Source organism: Tamandua tetradactyla, chromosome 1 (genome assembly GCF_023851605.1).
Source record: "Tamandua tetradactyla isolate mTamTet1 chromosome 1, mTamTet1.pri, whole genome shotgun sequence".
Taxonomy (NCBI): Eukaryota; Metazoa; Chordata; class Mammalia; order Pilosa; family Myrmecophagidae; genus Tamandua; species Tamandua tetradactyla.
Window position 1 is genome coordinate 113,477,007 of NC_135327.1, and position 16,234 is coordinate 113,493,240.

A 16,234-nucleotide genomic window follows, 5' to 3' on the forward strand; every position below is an offset into this window, starting at 1 on the left:
GCATAAGGTCAATGATGGAAGATTTTCTGTCTTGCTTATCATGGTATCCTGCAGTGTTAGTGCCATTCTTACTATATTGTAACTTCTCAACGAATATTTCTTGAATATATGAATGAATTTCCTACTTTATAGAAGCACTAGAAACAATAAATAACAGGTTTGGCATTTTGAGTGCTTATTAAATACTAAGCACATGCATTATTCACTAGTGCCAGACAAGATTATATTATTATTTCCATTTCACATGGAGGGAAGTGAGGATTGGTGAAATTAAGAAACTTGCCCTTGGTCACATACCTAGAAATGTTAGAGGAACTGGGATTCAAATTCAGTTCCGTCTGATACCAAAGTATTGTCTTTTCAAAATACCATTTGGACAATGAGAACTGTTCATAACCAATAAATTTAAAAGGATTCACATGGTTTTCCAAAATAATTGAAGGTTTTCCCAATAGACACAGACCATATTAATTACTCAGTTACACAGAAAGGTTCTCAAACTAACTCGGAGAACTAATAGAAGAGCAATCTTCAATTCAAAAGTCTGACAATTCTGTTCCTTGAAGATTTATGAAAACCTTGATAAACATACCAATTGTCTTTTTACTTATTTCAAGTGTTTGATAATATTTAGCATTTCTTGTGGTATATTTCCTAAAACTCATGAGGACACAGAAATAATATAAGACAAAAAGGTAAATCGAAAAACGTTGGAAAGATTAGCTTCTGAGCAACAAAGTTCTGCCATTATCTTGAGATGACTGCTTCTACATCCCCAAAAAAGCTAATGTAAAGAAGATTCAATAACAAGGTCTATGGCTTTCAAAATTCTTTGATCGTCAGTGACACAAAAGTCTATTTTCCAAACAAGAAGTAACAGCCTCTATTTGCAAAAAGAAGACTCATAAACCCCTCTAGACCAAGGTCCATGCAGAACTCTTGGGGGCTCTTCGTAATGTTAAAAGCTCAAATTCAAGGGTCTTAAAGGAAAAATTCTAGTATACTATGAAATTGAATATAAAACTGACACAATGCAAAAGTTAACAAGAAATGAAGTTACAGATTTGAATACATAAAAATGAGAAAATATACAAAAGTTAATGATCTCATAGGCACATTATGTGGCAACCCATTGCTAAATCAAAAATACATTAAACATTTAGAAAGTGCTAATTTTCATGCTATAGATGTTCAACAGTCAATTACCCAGCAGATTTAAATCCATAACTCTCCACCTACTATGGAGGAATTAAAAAAAATTACATTTATTTTTAAATTACTGGTATGTCTGTTTTTATACATGGAAATAGGATGTGGCTTCTTTATTTCAATTTTCTTTTAAAATAGAAAACAGATTGTATGCTCTGTATTTCACCATTGTTCACCCCATCACAAACACACAGCAAGGAGCACAATAAATAATATGTAACAACATATTAACTGCATGGAGATTTAGAACATTCTGTTTTTTGGAAAAGATGCAGCTTCTAATATACAAAATAAATCTGTATGCCTTATTTGAACCAAACTTACTTAAAAAATTAATGATATGTATGAAAGAGAACAAAAGTACAGGGAAAACAGAAAAAGTCACCCTTTCCTTTTTTCTTTCCTCTATTTACTAATTTAACAGTTTAGTGATACCTACTATTTGACAGGTGTTCAAGATAAAAAGGAGAACAAACAGAGCTGATCTCTTATCTAGGGAAAATTATACAAATGAAAGGCAAAAAGTGTGTTCAACTTATTTCTAGCCAGTAAACACACACACCTTCATATTTCTTCGGCCAATCAAATTATTTTGAAATATTGCCAATACAACAATAATTATAATCAGAATGACTAGCACTTACTAGACCTCTTTGGATTTTCCTTTACAGTCCTATTCCCCTCCTTTCCTCCTTATCAGATGTGACCAACTCACCGAATTCACATTTTATACAAAATGGTACATACAGTGTAAATCTTCTGCAACTTGCAGTTTACATTTTAAAAAACTGTAGAGTTTCCCTATATCTGCCCCACTTACAGATTTTCCTATTATAATCACTTTGCTATTGGTGCAGTACCTAGTTACCATTAATGAAACATGATTATAATTTTATTATTAACTAGAGCCCATTGATTACATTAAGGTTCACTGTTTTGTGTGGCACTGGCTTATGGATATAAAATTTTTTTTATTTTAGTAAAATATATACACTCTAACATTTCCCCTTTTAACCACACTCAAATATATAATTCAGTGCTGTTAATTAGATTCACAATGTTGTGCTGTTGTAAATATACCACCATCCATTTCCAAAACTGCATCATCCCAAACAGAAACTATGTATGAATTTGTATGAATATATAAAATGTAACATTACTTTCTTAGTACGAATAAAATACACGCTTTCAGTAAGAATAAAATACATGCTTTCAGCTCAAACGCTAGTATCACGAACTAGATACCTTTCCATTAAACTCAAGATGAGGACAAATACAACACCACTATTTAATCTTGTTTTGGAATACCAACAACACAATTAGAAAAGAGAAAGACACAAAGTATTAAAGAGGAGGTAAAAATCATCCTTAGTTGTTGCAAACCTGGAAATCTCAAAAGAATCCACTGAAATACTGTTATAAAGATTAAGAGAACTCTGGAAGGACCTCTATTGATAATATGAGGAAAATTAACAGTAGGTAACAAGAAATAAAATGATATAGGTTGTTCAAGATAATTTTTAAATTCTGGATCAGTATTCTTTTGTCTTCCTAAATTTCAAGCAGCAATACTGGCCACTATGAGTATTTCCAGGAAAAGTAAACTAATATAACATTAAATAAGCAAGTTACAGTTAAGAGATAAATCAGATACCAAAATAAGTTGCACAATAAGTTGTGACATGGAGAAGCAGACAACATGTGAAGAGGGGAAGGATCAAGAAATTAAGACTTCTATTTTGGCAACAATTAGCTTGAGTTTATTTTTCGCCATCCAACAGGAATGTCAAGTACATTTATGGATATACATTTCAATCTTGGGGGACAGAGTTCAGGGCTGGCATTAAAGTTCCCAGCATGCAGATGTTATACTACTATATATAATCACCTAGGAACAGTGTATAAGTAGAGAAGAGAAGGGGGCCCAAAACCAAGTCTTGGTGAAGCAACTTGAACACGTGGATAATTCAGCTAAGAAGACTGAGAAACAGTGTCAGTTAAATAGGAAGAAAATTGGGAGAGTCATATAAACCAAGAAAAATCAAATGTTTCAAAAAAGAGGGAAATGTCAACACTGTCAAATGATGTTGAGAGGTCAAGTAAAATGTAGGCAGAAACACAACTATTGGGTTTGACAAAGACTGCAAGAGCCATTTAACAAGCACCATTTCAGTGGCATAGTAGGGTCCCGAAGCCTGGCTAAAATTAAGGTTTAAAGAGTGAACGGGAGGTGCCATTTTGTATTCACCCTTCCTCCTTAATTTCAAGAACATGAATGTAATGACTGGAGCTATAGCAGTTGTCTTGGAACCATATTAAGACCAAAAGAATCATGGTAAAATCTATTCTAACGGTTATGAGCTACTGAAAATATTATCCTTGGGCTTTTTGGTAAAAGTATCTTTTACATCACCTGCATTAAGGAAACCTTCCTTGTGCAACATGAAAATATTCTTCCCCACAAAACAATATATGACATCTTCTCTATACTGGTTTCTCAGACTTTCCGTTTGAATAAGACAATGACAACAAAAATACAAGTGCTGTAACTGATTTGCACAAAGAGTAAGTCTACAGTATTTTTGCAAATAGAAAATCTTTCACTATCTCATTTAGATTTGCATGGCCTAGTTAAGATAAGAACAATTTGGAGCTGAATATATTGCCTAAGTGTATGTAAGAAAGGAAAACTCTCACACATAAGATTTTCTTTGAAAATGTGCATATATATATATATATATGCATATATATTGCTTTATACCTTCAACCATTAAGAAATATTCAAATTTGCATTCGCTTCCTAATTTCAATATGGTGTTCTGACAATTATCTGTACATGTTTATAATCAAGAGATATGTAATATTTTGAACACTTTCACTTATTATAAGCACTTTCAATTTTGGAGGAAAAAGAGAAAATGGAGGTGAGGAAATGGAGGTTGCTGAGTATAGACAAATAATTAGAAGTTTTCTTGTAGTAGAGAAATGGAAAAATATCTAGAGAAGGTAGGATTTTTTAAAGAAAGAATAGGAGATATTAAAACTCTTTGTCAAAGGAAATATTAAATGAGGAGATTCCTCTTGAATGACTAAAGATTTTCTATGTCATATTGCTGAGATAAAAGTTTAAAAATTAAAGTCTTTAGATCATGCTAAAATTGTTTGATTTCAAAATTTAATTTTCTAATATGCAAATAAATATTCTGCTGTACGAATTCTCATATTATGACTGTAAACCTTTAGAACCTATGCCATAAAACAGACTGTCATAAGACTTTCCAATATAACATTTAAATTATAATTAATTTCAAATATCTAGTAATTAATGTCATGAAGAATTTAGGCTCAACACATTGAAAAATTTGTCATCATTTTATTAAAATTAGTTTGATAAAAATAAAATAAATTAATTAAATAAAAATAGATTAAATTAATTTGGATGTAAAAAGTGCTTTTATACTTTCCTCAGTTTTCTTTTTAATACTAATACAACAAAGTTTAAAATATGATAATGTCTAACATGAACAAGAGAAGTAAAAGAAAAAATTAAAAGGCTTAGTTTTCTAAGAAGTCATTTAATTTTATTGTTTTAGTGAAACAGGATTACGGTAACATTCGACGTATCAAAAAGAATGGTACTTTTCACATTTTTTAGCATATTTCATTATGCTACAAACAAAATATAGATATTTGATTTAAAAAGTAGTTCTTTAAAAAGTCAAGTTTGATGAAATATATCAACATAAAATTATTATAAAAATGCCACAAAACTGTGCTAATTGCTTTAGGAAACAGTAACAACAAAACTGGGTCAGATGCTTCTACGATTATAACAAGCGAATCAAGAACATCATATTATCATAAAAATAATTTGGAAATACTGAACTATTTTCTGCCCATTGTGAAGTAATTGCCTGAAGAGGTAATTTGGAGACTTGCTCAGATTCAGTCTATTTAATCTATAGCAGTATAATGATACATAGTGTTTTTTAAAAAATGATGTGAATTTTCAGATATGAGGATATATGCACACAGGAAATCTTTTTCCTTCTAGGTCTTCGCTAAAATGGCCAACAGAATTTAAAAGAAATAAGAAAGAGAGAGCGGGAGAGCCATTGAACACATGTGTTCCTAAAAGTACTGGAATCAAGGGAAGATTCCTACCTATCACATTCTAAAAATGTCAAGAATATTTGATGGGACCCTTCAAACCCCAGGTAGGATTTCCCCAGTTACCTGTTTATTTTAATAGTATCTTGAGTTCTTCTTCTGTAGCTTTTATCTCACTTGTCTATATTCTCTAAAAAGCATAAGTATCAAGAACACAGGGGTCACATTCTGCCACAGACAACTCACCACTCCCAGCAATTATCACTTACACTTACAGGATGCTCAGTAAATATGTGTTAAATGAAGGCAAGAAGAAAAGCTAGAAATAAATACAACAATATGCTAACAGTGGTAATCTCTGTAGGGTAGGTTATGACTTGTTTTTCTTACACTTTTTTGTTTATTTTCCAAATGATCTATAATAAACATGTATTGCTTACCTAATACATTAATTATATAATTAATAATATAATTAATAATAAATTAATACATTAAAAACATAAATGTAGCTCATAAAGTAATCTGCACATAAATTCTTCCTGAATAAACTATAGATAAGTAGCAAAATGAATAAAAGATATACTGACAAGTATCAAATAACCTAGCTACTGGAAAACAATCTGAAAAAGGGAAAACTTAGAATAAAAAATAATGCATAGGTATCTACAGAAAAAATAAATGAAGTTTATGTATCTAATTATTTACAAAAGTATTTCAGAGTGCCATCTTTAAAATATTAGACAATTTTAGTACATAAACCAAAATTTTGGTATTCATTGCCAGAAAAATCCATATTCAAGAAACGTACATTTGGATTCCCAAAGCAAGTTAAATATTTCTCACATAACTTTCTCATATTCTAAATATTTAAGTCATACATACCAAGTGGTGTACAGCTTATTACTATCCCATATAAATACTTAACTTTGCCACAAAAACGCAGGAAATGCTAAATCACTGGGCTACATTTTGCATGTGAGGAAAAAAGAAAATTTTAGATTTTTCAAACTAACGTCTATGACATTAAACAATTAGCCACACAGTCATTATGTAGCGTTACCTCTGTACATTTAGATAGGATAATACATTTGTTTTTGAGAACTTAAGGTAGAAAACTAAGAAATACTAATAACAAGAACTTATTTCACTTATATTCTATTGCATTTTAGAGTTTTTGTGAAAATAACAGTGAAGACGAGATTCAAACAAAATCTTGCTATCATATTTTTCTATCAAACATAACAGGATTTTCATTAAGCTAGGTTTGTACTTGCCACAAGCATTTTTAATAAAATATTGCTTCCTTACTTTAATATATGGAATACATATTTTCAAGAAGGAAAATGCTGATTTCTATCTTGGTTATAAGCTTTCTGCCGAAATGATTTAGACATTCTCTTCCACACAGCATTAGTATATAGTATTTCTTCCCAAGCAATAAATTATAGCTGATATTTCAAACCTATTCTACCTTGATCTACTAGCTCAGAAAAATGAGAAAACGTAAATATTTATTCTATGAAAACAAAATAGACACAAGATGCAGAAAAATGATCCATTATGGAGCAGTGACTAATCGCTATGTGTTTCAAGATAAGAACAGTGAAGGGCATCAGTATTTCTACCAGCTTTTAATTTGAGGATACCAAAGGTTACTGAGAATTTTTTTTTAACTGTGATTTTATTTGTTTGGGATAATATGTGCTTGTGGCTCATGACTTTTCATTGATGACAAGTTTAACATTGTGGTCTACAGCACTCTTTGGAGGGAATGCAAAACTATTTGCTTAAACCGAGAAGCATTTAGAGCAACAAAAATAATATAAAAAAAAACCTTATCTAAGAAATCCTAATCTAGAAATAATAATCATTGTAGACATTTAAGTAAATTATTCATTTTACTTTGCCATTTCTGATATCTAGATATTCATAAAGTGGCCATTTATAATTTTAGAAGGCAAACAGTTCTCAAAGACTGATAATTTGAGGAAAATATACTAGTACATGTCTCCTTTCATGAAGCAGTATTTTTAAATTTTGGCAGACTAGAAAAAACATTTAAACATTCAAAAATGATAGAAGTATTAAAAACTTATACATGATAGAAATAAATTCAAACTAGGCTTAAAACATGAGAAAAAATAGCAAAAATCAGAGATTTATACACTGCATTGATGTCACATGAACCTGATCATTTCAAAGAATAAAATCTAAAGACTAAATTTTCCAGTAGGAACCATATATCAATTTATGCTTTTGATGAACTTCAGATTATTAGATAACATAATAAAAGGAAAAATTTTAAATAACATTTTAAATATCAGTGATGAAAAAAGATGATTTAGTTATTTTGTCCACATATACCAAACAATAATTCCAACTAATATATTCATGGAAATTATAAAATATTTGGGAGTTATGTAGGCACTGTTAAGAAAATTAACCCCAAAAGTACACTACAGTCAGTATTGTACAAGACAATCAGTATTGTACGGGGAAAGACCAAGAGATTTGGAGACAAAAAGTAAAAGTTCTTTTCTGGGCCTTATCACTTATTATGGTTCTTCAGGCAATTCATTCACAACCCTTCTAAACGCTGGATTTCTTTAACTATAGAGATGCCCTGAAAGAAACAAGGTCTAAGAGAATTTGACCAGTTGATCAATATAGCCACTTCTGGAGCTATAATTCTAACATTCCAACTTAGAATCTTGTTCTAGAAAAATGGGAAGTATGAGAAGTATATTATTACAAATAAACCTCCTTAAAATGTAACTAGTATATTTCTTTCAAAACCTTGGGGAACCAATTTTTTTGTGTCAACCCCTTATAATCCTAACAGAACTTAATTTTTAAGGCAGACATTACTTGTTCAGGTAAGTCTGATGGCATATATGTTAGATAAGGACCTTTGTTATTAGCAATAATTTAGTATTATAAGAGGGTCAACCTAAGTGCCTAACTTGAAAGTAGAGATGCTTAAAAAAATACAGTATTCATATAATTCTCTACTGAAGAAATTGTGAAACCATACACTGCTATAATTTCATATTAATTCTGAAACCACAGTTTACAAATGAAAAAGTCTACAATCAAATTGATACATGATGGTATTTATTTTCAAGCAATCTTTGACAGCAACAACTTCAAAAGAGCTACTTGTAAGTTTTTAGTTATCTCATCCTTTGGGTTATTAAAAATTATATATGCAAAGCAGGATAAACAAGAGATTAGCAACAATATAAATAATTGTAATCACCATCATTATTATAATATAGATTACCATTTCTAATGGCCCAGGAATTGTGCTAGGCAATCTACATATGCTATTCTCTTATCTTCAGAATATCCTAGAAAGTACTGTCTTTACTGAGGAGGACACAGACTCAGAAGGGATAAGGAATTTGCCCAGCAATGCTTAGCTAACTAAATGGAGGAGCAGATATTCAAATCCAGGTCTGCCTGACTATTAACCACATGCTGCTAAGTAATATTTCATTTAATTTCAATTTTATGGAAATAGACATATACAAAAAGAGCTTACACCTCAGAGATAATAAAAATAACATAATACAGTATTGGCTTCTTGACATTTACATGATAAGACAGATCATTTATCAAAGACACTTCCCAGGAGTTAAATATGTCAGTGAGGAGTTGGGTACAATTTCAGATAATGCCAGCACCTGCACACCTGCCCTTCTATTGGCATAAAGCCTATCATTTTTATCAAGAACAGTATAGAAATTTCAATCCTATCTCCAAATTTCCCCTTTAAAAGCACAGTCTCATATAGGGATAGAGACCACCCCTACATTTTTCTCAATAGCTCTTTTCATTGTTAGAGGTAGTGTTGTATCCCCAACATTTTTATGGGAGTCAGAGACCAAAAGAGTATTTTATTTTCATCTTTGCTAGGACACTGGGCAAGGAGAAAGCAAACCAAAGACACGTTTTGTTTGTTTGCTTAAAAAAGATGAAAATACATATTCCTTTTTTACAGCAGCAGGTTTAAATCACTGGGCTAAGCAGGATTTGAAGATTTCTGACCTACTATAGATATGTAGTCAGGACTTAAAGAACCCTGAAAAATATATCCCCATGCATAACTCTCTCAGATATATATTTCTAGAACTTGTCTGAAGAATACTGAATGTTGGCACCAACTCAGTGGCCTGGGGTCAAAAGCCATCAGAACCTAAAAGAAACCTACTTGACTCCAGCATCTGTTATTCCTAACGAAAGAGCAGTGGTGCTCAGCTGACCATTATCATCTTTAATCATGTAATGAATACAGAGTTTTAAACTATAAGGCATAGCCAGAGATACTGGAAATTTAAATAAATGTACAAGATATAGTTCCTGCATTGAGAAGACCATAGTGTGATTTGGAAGGGCTAACTAGGGACATGATTATATTTATTTACTACGTTATCGTTATAAAAATATACTTTTTAAAATATAGTAGTATATTCAATATACTTTATTCTATTAAATCTTCACAGAAATACTCTGAGGCACACTCTAGTGGTATAATCCCTAAATTTACACATACTAAAATAGCATTCTTGAAAAGCCACTGAACTTTTTGAAAGAGGTTATACACTATGCTGTGAGTCACAGAGACAGTGGCAGAATTGGAACCAAGGTCACTCTACTGTATTCCTCTGATAACTTCTTTTTTAGGCAATAACACAAGGTTACATTTAAATACCAAAAAAAAGTATTGTATTAAAAAAGTGCTGTGGAAAAATAACAAAAGATAACAAACAAATACATGTGTAGAGATGTATTTAGGGGTGTCAGAAAGAAGGTTGAAGTACATGAATGTTTAGGGGTGTGTGTGTAAAGTTGTGGGGTAACATGTATTTCTTACTGTGAGTCAAAGACCTTCAAAAGTTATTGTGCCAAACAACAGCCTGACAGGTCAGATCATCTCCACTATACTTTGGAGGATCTAGAAGTCAATTCCATTATTAAGATGGGCTTGTTGATTATAATGATAAAACAGTATATTATTAGAGTAGTAAATTAAGTCATACCCTAAGGAAAATGTATTCAAGATTCATCAATTTTTAGTTATACCTTTGTACCTTAGAGGGCACCAAAAGTTACTTGCCTTTATTTCCCAATTATATTTATGATTTATCTTCCACTCCTTTCAAAAGCAAATGTAAATGCTTAGTATACTCTAGACATTTGCCTTTTAACATTTTAAATTACCTATAATGAGGTTAGTATGTAATAGATATATTTCATTACAACTTTGTAAAATCCTCTAAAATATTATTTCAAACCAAAAGCTGATGGTTTCTATTTGCCTTTAATTTCATCTCAAAATGAAATTCATCAGAGTATAAAAATCAGCTAAGTTAATTAAGCTAATTTGAGTGTGCTCTTTCAGAGATCAATATGTAAAGTTACTCAAACTGAGAGCAGAACATGTAAAATTAACCTTCTTATATAATGCAAATGATAGTTATGTATCAAATATTCGCCAAATAACGGGAGAAATAAGTGAATATACACTGAAAGAAACACAGTGATTCTGAAAGATTAAATATAGACAAATGTCTTACTTTTAATAACAGTAACATTTTAACCATTTCTGTCAGTATGTCTCTAGGAAATATAAACTCTCTAAAAGCACTTCTACAGTAGGGGGAAATTGTGCCTTAAGCTACTTAAAACTAACTGCTTTGTAATGTCAATTTCAGTGGAACTGGAGGAATACACCTAAAAAAAAGTTTTGCTGCAAACAAAAAACAAAATCTTACTATGCGTATTAAGAACTATGAAAATGGAAAACAACAAAAATACTTTTTGCAAACCTCCCTGCACACGGAGATCTTTTAAAACTCATATAAAGGACAAACAGAAGAACAGAAACAATGTCAAGAAGACATTTCAACATTGGGAAAATAAGCTGTAAAAAAAAATAAGAAAAAATATAACAACCATATGTTTATCTTTGGTTATGTTACCTAGGTTCCAAATTCACTGAAAAAAAAAAAGATTGTGAATCTACCCTCATAAAGATGGCAGAGTGAGACACTCTAAGACTCCATCACCCCACAGAAGCTTTGAGCAACCAGCAAGAACTGGCAGAAACAGCTTTCTCATAGCTCCAGAAAACAGTTAACAGACTGTAGTAACAGGGCAAGTGCCGTATCAGGAAAAAGGCAATTTAAAAACAGTAGGATCTCCTGGCACCACCATCATCCCATCACCAGCTCAGTGCAGAGCAGGCTCACACTCCCACTGTAGGTCCCTGGTCCTGGTCCTGTACTGGACAGAATACCCTTTCTACATCAACTAGGGTACATGTAAACCTGAGCAATCTGTCTGGAGGCAGCATGAAAGACTGAATCAAAACATATATCATAGGCTCACTGTCCCATAAAGTGTTGTGTCTAGAAGGCAACTATTAGAGCTCTCCTACAGATCACTGTAGGAATCAAATCACAGTTAGCTGGGGAAAATTAGTGCCAAATGTGGGGCATACAGTGTAGCACCAGGAAACAGTGTTTCCCTGGGGAATGTGGACATTCTTAAGAGTGTAAAGTGGGGAATTCCTAGCTCCATAAACGCAGTCCCAAAATAAGATATATATGCAGAAAACACCTGGGAAGCTCCGTGCTTTTGCTTCAAGCTGTCATCTAACTCACAGTATGGCTAAAGTTGGAAGGAGAACACTGGCACATGGCAATCTGCAAAGACCGGGAAAGGTATTTTCCTCTTCTGTCTTCTAATTTCATTTATTTATTTTTTTGTTAGGTCCTGGTATTCAAAGAAATTTCTGCCATCACACTAGCCAATATAAGTGTAAGGAACAGATGGCTCAGTGTTTAAATTCCAGAGATAATACATTAAAATATAAAAATTCCCAGTTCTCAAGAAAAGATTACAAAACCTACAAAGAAACAGGATATGATGCTTCAAGCAAAGGAACCATCAACAAAGTTAGAAATTATTAACAAAACAAAATAAATAAATAAATAAATAAATAAATAAATAAATAAATAAATAAAAGAAACTATTAACAAAGATGACCAGATCTGGGACATACCACACAAAGACTTCAAATCAAAGAAATCATTCAGTCTGATCAGCAGAAAGAGAAAAAGAATGACAAAAAGTAAATAGAGTCAGAGAACCTATGGGACACCATCAGTTGAACCAATATACACACTATGGGAGTCACAGAAGGAAACAGACAAAGGGGCAAAAAGAATACTTGGAAGAAATAATGGCTGAAAACTTAATGAATTTAATGAAAAACAAAAATATACACACCCAAGGTGCTCAATGAACCCCAAATGGGATTAACCCAAACAGACCCTTGCCATGACATATTATACACAAAATACTGAATTCCAAAGATAGGGAATTCTGATAGCCACAAGAGAAAAGCAACATGTCACATACAAGAAAGTCTCAATAAGACTAAATGCTGAATTTTCACTGGAATACATGAAGGGAAGAAGGCAGTGGTATGTTAAAAATGTGGAAAGGAAAAAGTTGCCAACAAAGAATTCTAAATCTGGTAAAACAGTCATTCATAAAGGAAAGAGTAATCAAGACATTCCCATACAAAAAAAAGCTGAGGACGTTCACATGCAAGTGACATAATTTTTAGATGAAAATATTTGCTATAGTATTTGTTAAAATATGCATGATTTATACAATAAAATAATTTTTTATTGTCAGCACTATGTCTCATTTTTTCGAACATTACTTGGCTCAATTAAAGAGTGGTCTATTTCTATATTTCTACAATGTCATGTAGCATGGATTTTTAAAGTAGTAATAAGTTCCTTAATTTTGCAGTTTAAATGCCTATCTCTCTAATGAGATAGTTACTTGAGAGGAAAAATTCTCATATACTCAGTTTTGAATTTTCATAGCACAATAGTGGCCAGGATAAAGGCGCTAAATTCATGTTTGGGAATGAGGAGACAAATAAATGACAGTACTAATGTTACATACTTAAAGACTGCTGCTTAACCTAATTGATTAAAAATGTTAACATTTAAAGCTCAAAAACTGTATCTAAACATGCTTATTTGTGAAGTGATTTCATTCAAATATTTCAAAATGCTCTGTGAAACAATTACAAAATTAGAATATATAAAATTTTAAACTAAATATTTTGATCATGACACGAAATGTAATATTTTGATCAAATTATTTCTCACATTTTCAAATATAATTTTTAAACTTTACAAATAAAAGTGTCTCTTGACAGGATATAAATAATATTTTCCTAAAGTTTTACATTGTGTTAAAACAAAAACTGGCTAATACAGCTCACACCTAGAGTAAGGGAATGACCAAGGAAGTGGCAACCTAAAAGCATCCCTGAAATTGCTTGAAAAGACAGAAAAAAGCTTCTTCAAGATTATTAGCAACTCTAGAAACAGTTAAATTTTATCTTATTTTCATTTTAATAAGCTGGAAATAAAAGCTGATATACACAAGGACCCAAATTCAACAAATTGAAGTTGCATCCAAAAATGGCATCACTCAATGCTGAAACTGGCTTTGGATCCTCCAAGGCCGTTTAGCCTAAGCGAAGCCTAGTTCATGTTATTTTGGGGAGATTCACTGTGGTCTTGAGCATGTCTACTCAAAAGGTAGAGCATTCAGTCATTTATAATGACCAAAATAAATAAGTAACACATAAAATATGCCCATTGTGATAAATGTAATAAGAAAAAAAATAAAGCAGAAAAGAAGAGGAAAGTGAATGTCAGGTGGAAATGTAATTTTTAATGTAGTAATTGCGGATGTCTTCACCAAGAAGGTGACCCGTGGAGGGGATTCCATAGAGCAATTTAATAAAATCATTGTCAAAATGATTGTAGACTGTGGCTCAGTGGCAAAATTCTCCGGGTTCAATTCCCATTGCCTGCCCATACAAAAAAGAAAAAAGGGGAAAAAAATTATTTTAGTTGGTATAATAGTCCAAATTAAAATTCAGAAAAAGTAATTTACAGGGAATTCATATAAATGAGATCCAATGTGACCAGTTTATGTTGAAACAGTCTGATCAAGGGAAACAGTTCAAACTACAGAAGAATGAATGGATTGCACATTCTTAAAGCAAATGTTTCTGCATATTGTTCTCTAGGTTGAGCTTATGATACATGTTTCACAGAAAAGAACTTCTTAGCAAATCATTAGAGCCCAGTTCCTGTGAGCTGCTGGGTTAGTAAGAACTCATATTTTTACAAACAAGCTGAGAAAAGATAACTTTTTGCAGCTGAGGAGCTTGACTAGGAGACATAGCTTGATATAGGTGGGATTAGAAGATTTTTCTGGAATAAACTTTGATGTTTCAAATTCTCAATTCAGCTAACCCATTCAAATTAGCTGTAAGAGTAAACTAAATTTAGGATTACTGTACCAAATAGTCTCAGCTAAAGTAAAATCTCATTAAATAATCCATAGACTATCACTTTGAGCAATGTTACTTTCCATGAACACATGAAGAGAAAATGTTTGTGAAGAGCACATTAATCTAAATAAGGTAACTTTGTTGTATGGGATTATTTTTAAATTGGGAATGCCAGTCAAAATAGTTTCAGAAGAGTTGATAAATACATTTATATAAAGTACCATTCTTAGTAAGACCTTGAGCCACTCCTCTGGCACCTGAAATAAATAATGTGGAAATTATGTTAGAGTCAGACTATATACACATTCACACACAGAAATTCCACCTGCAGAATTACTTACTATTTTGTGTATCCATTTGAAGAAAAAATGTGTTCAGATTTCTTCTTTACATTTTCAAATTATCATCTTATTGCAATGATTAGACACTAAATTGTTTCATGTTTATAGAACACATAAAATATTTTTCATTTTCAATAAATATGCACATTCCAAGAATAATGCCAAATCCTTCTTGAAATGTGGAGATTTAGATGCTAATGAAACCAAAATAAAGAGTACTATTAATGATTACAATTTCTGTCAATAGTATAATAAAACAATGTTTCATTTTAAAATTGCATTTTAGAAATTAACTTATTAGTGATAAGTGGTCTTAAAAATACCTCTTAAAATAATTTAGGAATGACTAGAGTGTACAATGATAGTGACTAAACGTAAAAATCAAAAAATGTTTTTGCATGAGGAAGAACAAACGAATGTCAGTATTGCAAAGTGATGAAAATAGTCATTCATATTTTAAAACTTCAAAAAAAAATACCTCTTACAGAATTTTTTCCACCAGTGAGACCTTAATTCTAGTACAAACACACAGATATGATAGATAAGAATAGAACCCAAAAAATCCATAGCAAAAATTGTATTTAGTAAGTAAAAATAAAAAAGAATTTTTTTTACATTTACTTTAGCATTTATGGATAAACTACTATGTGACAGCCATTTGATATGCATCATTTCATCTTTATATTGAAATGCAATGGAAATCATATCTCCATTTCACAGATGACAAAATCCAGAGAGGCTGAGTAATTTGTTATTATCTACTTCAGAGGGTGGGTTAGAGGAATGAATGGGATAAAACATGTAAAGTATCTTACAGTGACTGGAATAGTTTAAATGGGCACTAAATACTTGCTATTATAATTGTTTCTGCTGTTCTGCTACTGTTATAACTGTATCACTGCACTAAATATTAACTGTTATTATTATTATTACTGCTGATCTGCCACTGTTATAATAGTCATCACTGTATAATAATCATTATCTGTTTCAAGATTACATAGAGAGAACTGGTAGAGCAGGAACTCTAACTTGAATCTGTCGGCTCTTCCTATGATTTTAAGAATAGTGTCTGACAGGGCTGATGAGATGGTAACTTGGAGTAAAATATTTTTAGGTATGCCATTCAAAAACATCTCAAGAAAATGTCCTTCGACATATACCATACATCAGTTGA

At 31.6% G+C, this 16,234-nt stretch overlaps 1 protein-coding gene across 2 annotated transcripts in view; it reads right to left on the reverse strand.

The window, feature by feature from the left end:
• PHF14 (PHD finger protein 14) overlaps positions 1–16,234 on the reverse strand; it is a 236,051-nt gene that overhangs the window by 14,215 nt on the left and 205,602 nt on the right. Inside the window, exon 18 of one of the 2 annotated variants that reach the window (XM_077122768.1) lies at positions 4,818–5,509. The exons of the other annotated variant lie outside the window; for it this stretch is intronic. Coding sequence (XP_076978883.1) covers positions 5,501–5,509 — 9 coding nt within the window. The 3' untranslated portion in view covers positions 4,818–5,500. Of the gene's footprint in view, positions 1–4,817; positions 5,510–16,234 lie in introns of those variants that run through there. 2 annotated transcript variants of the gene reach the window in all.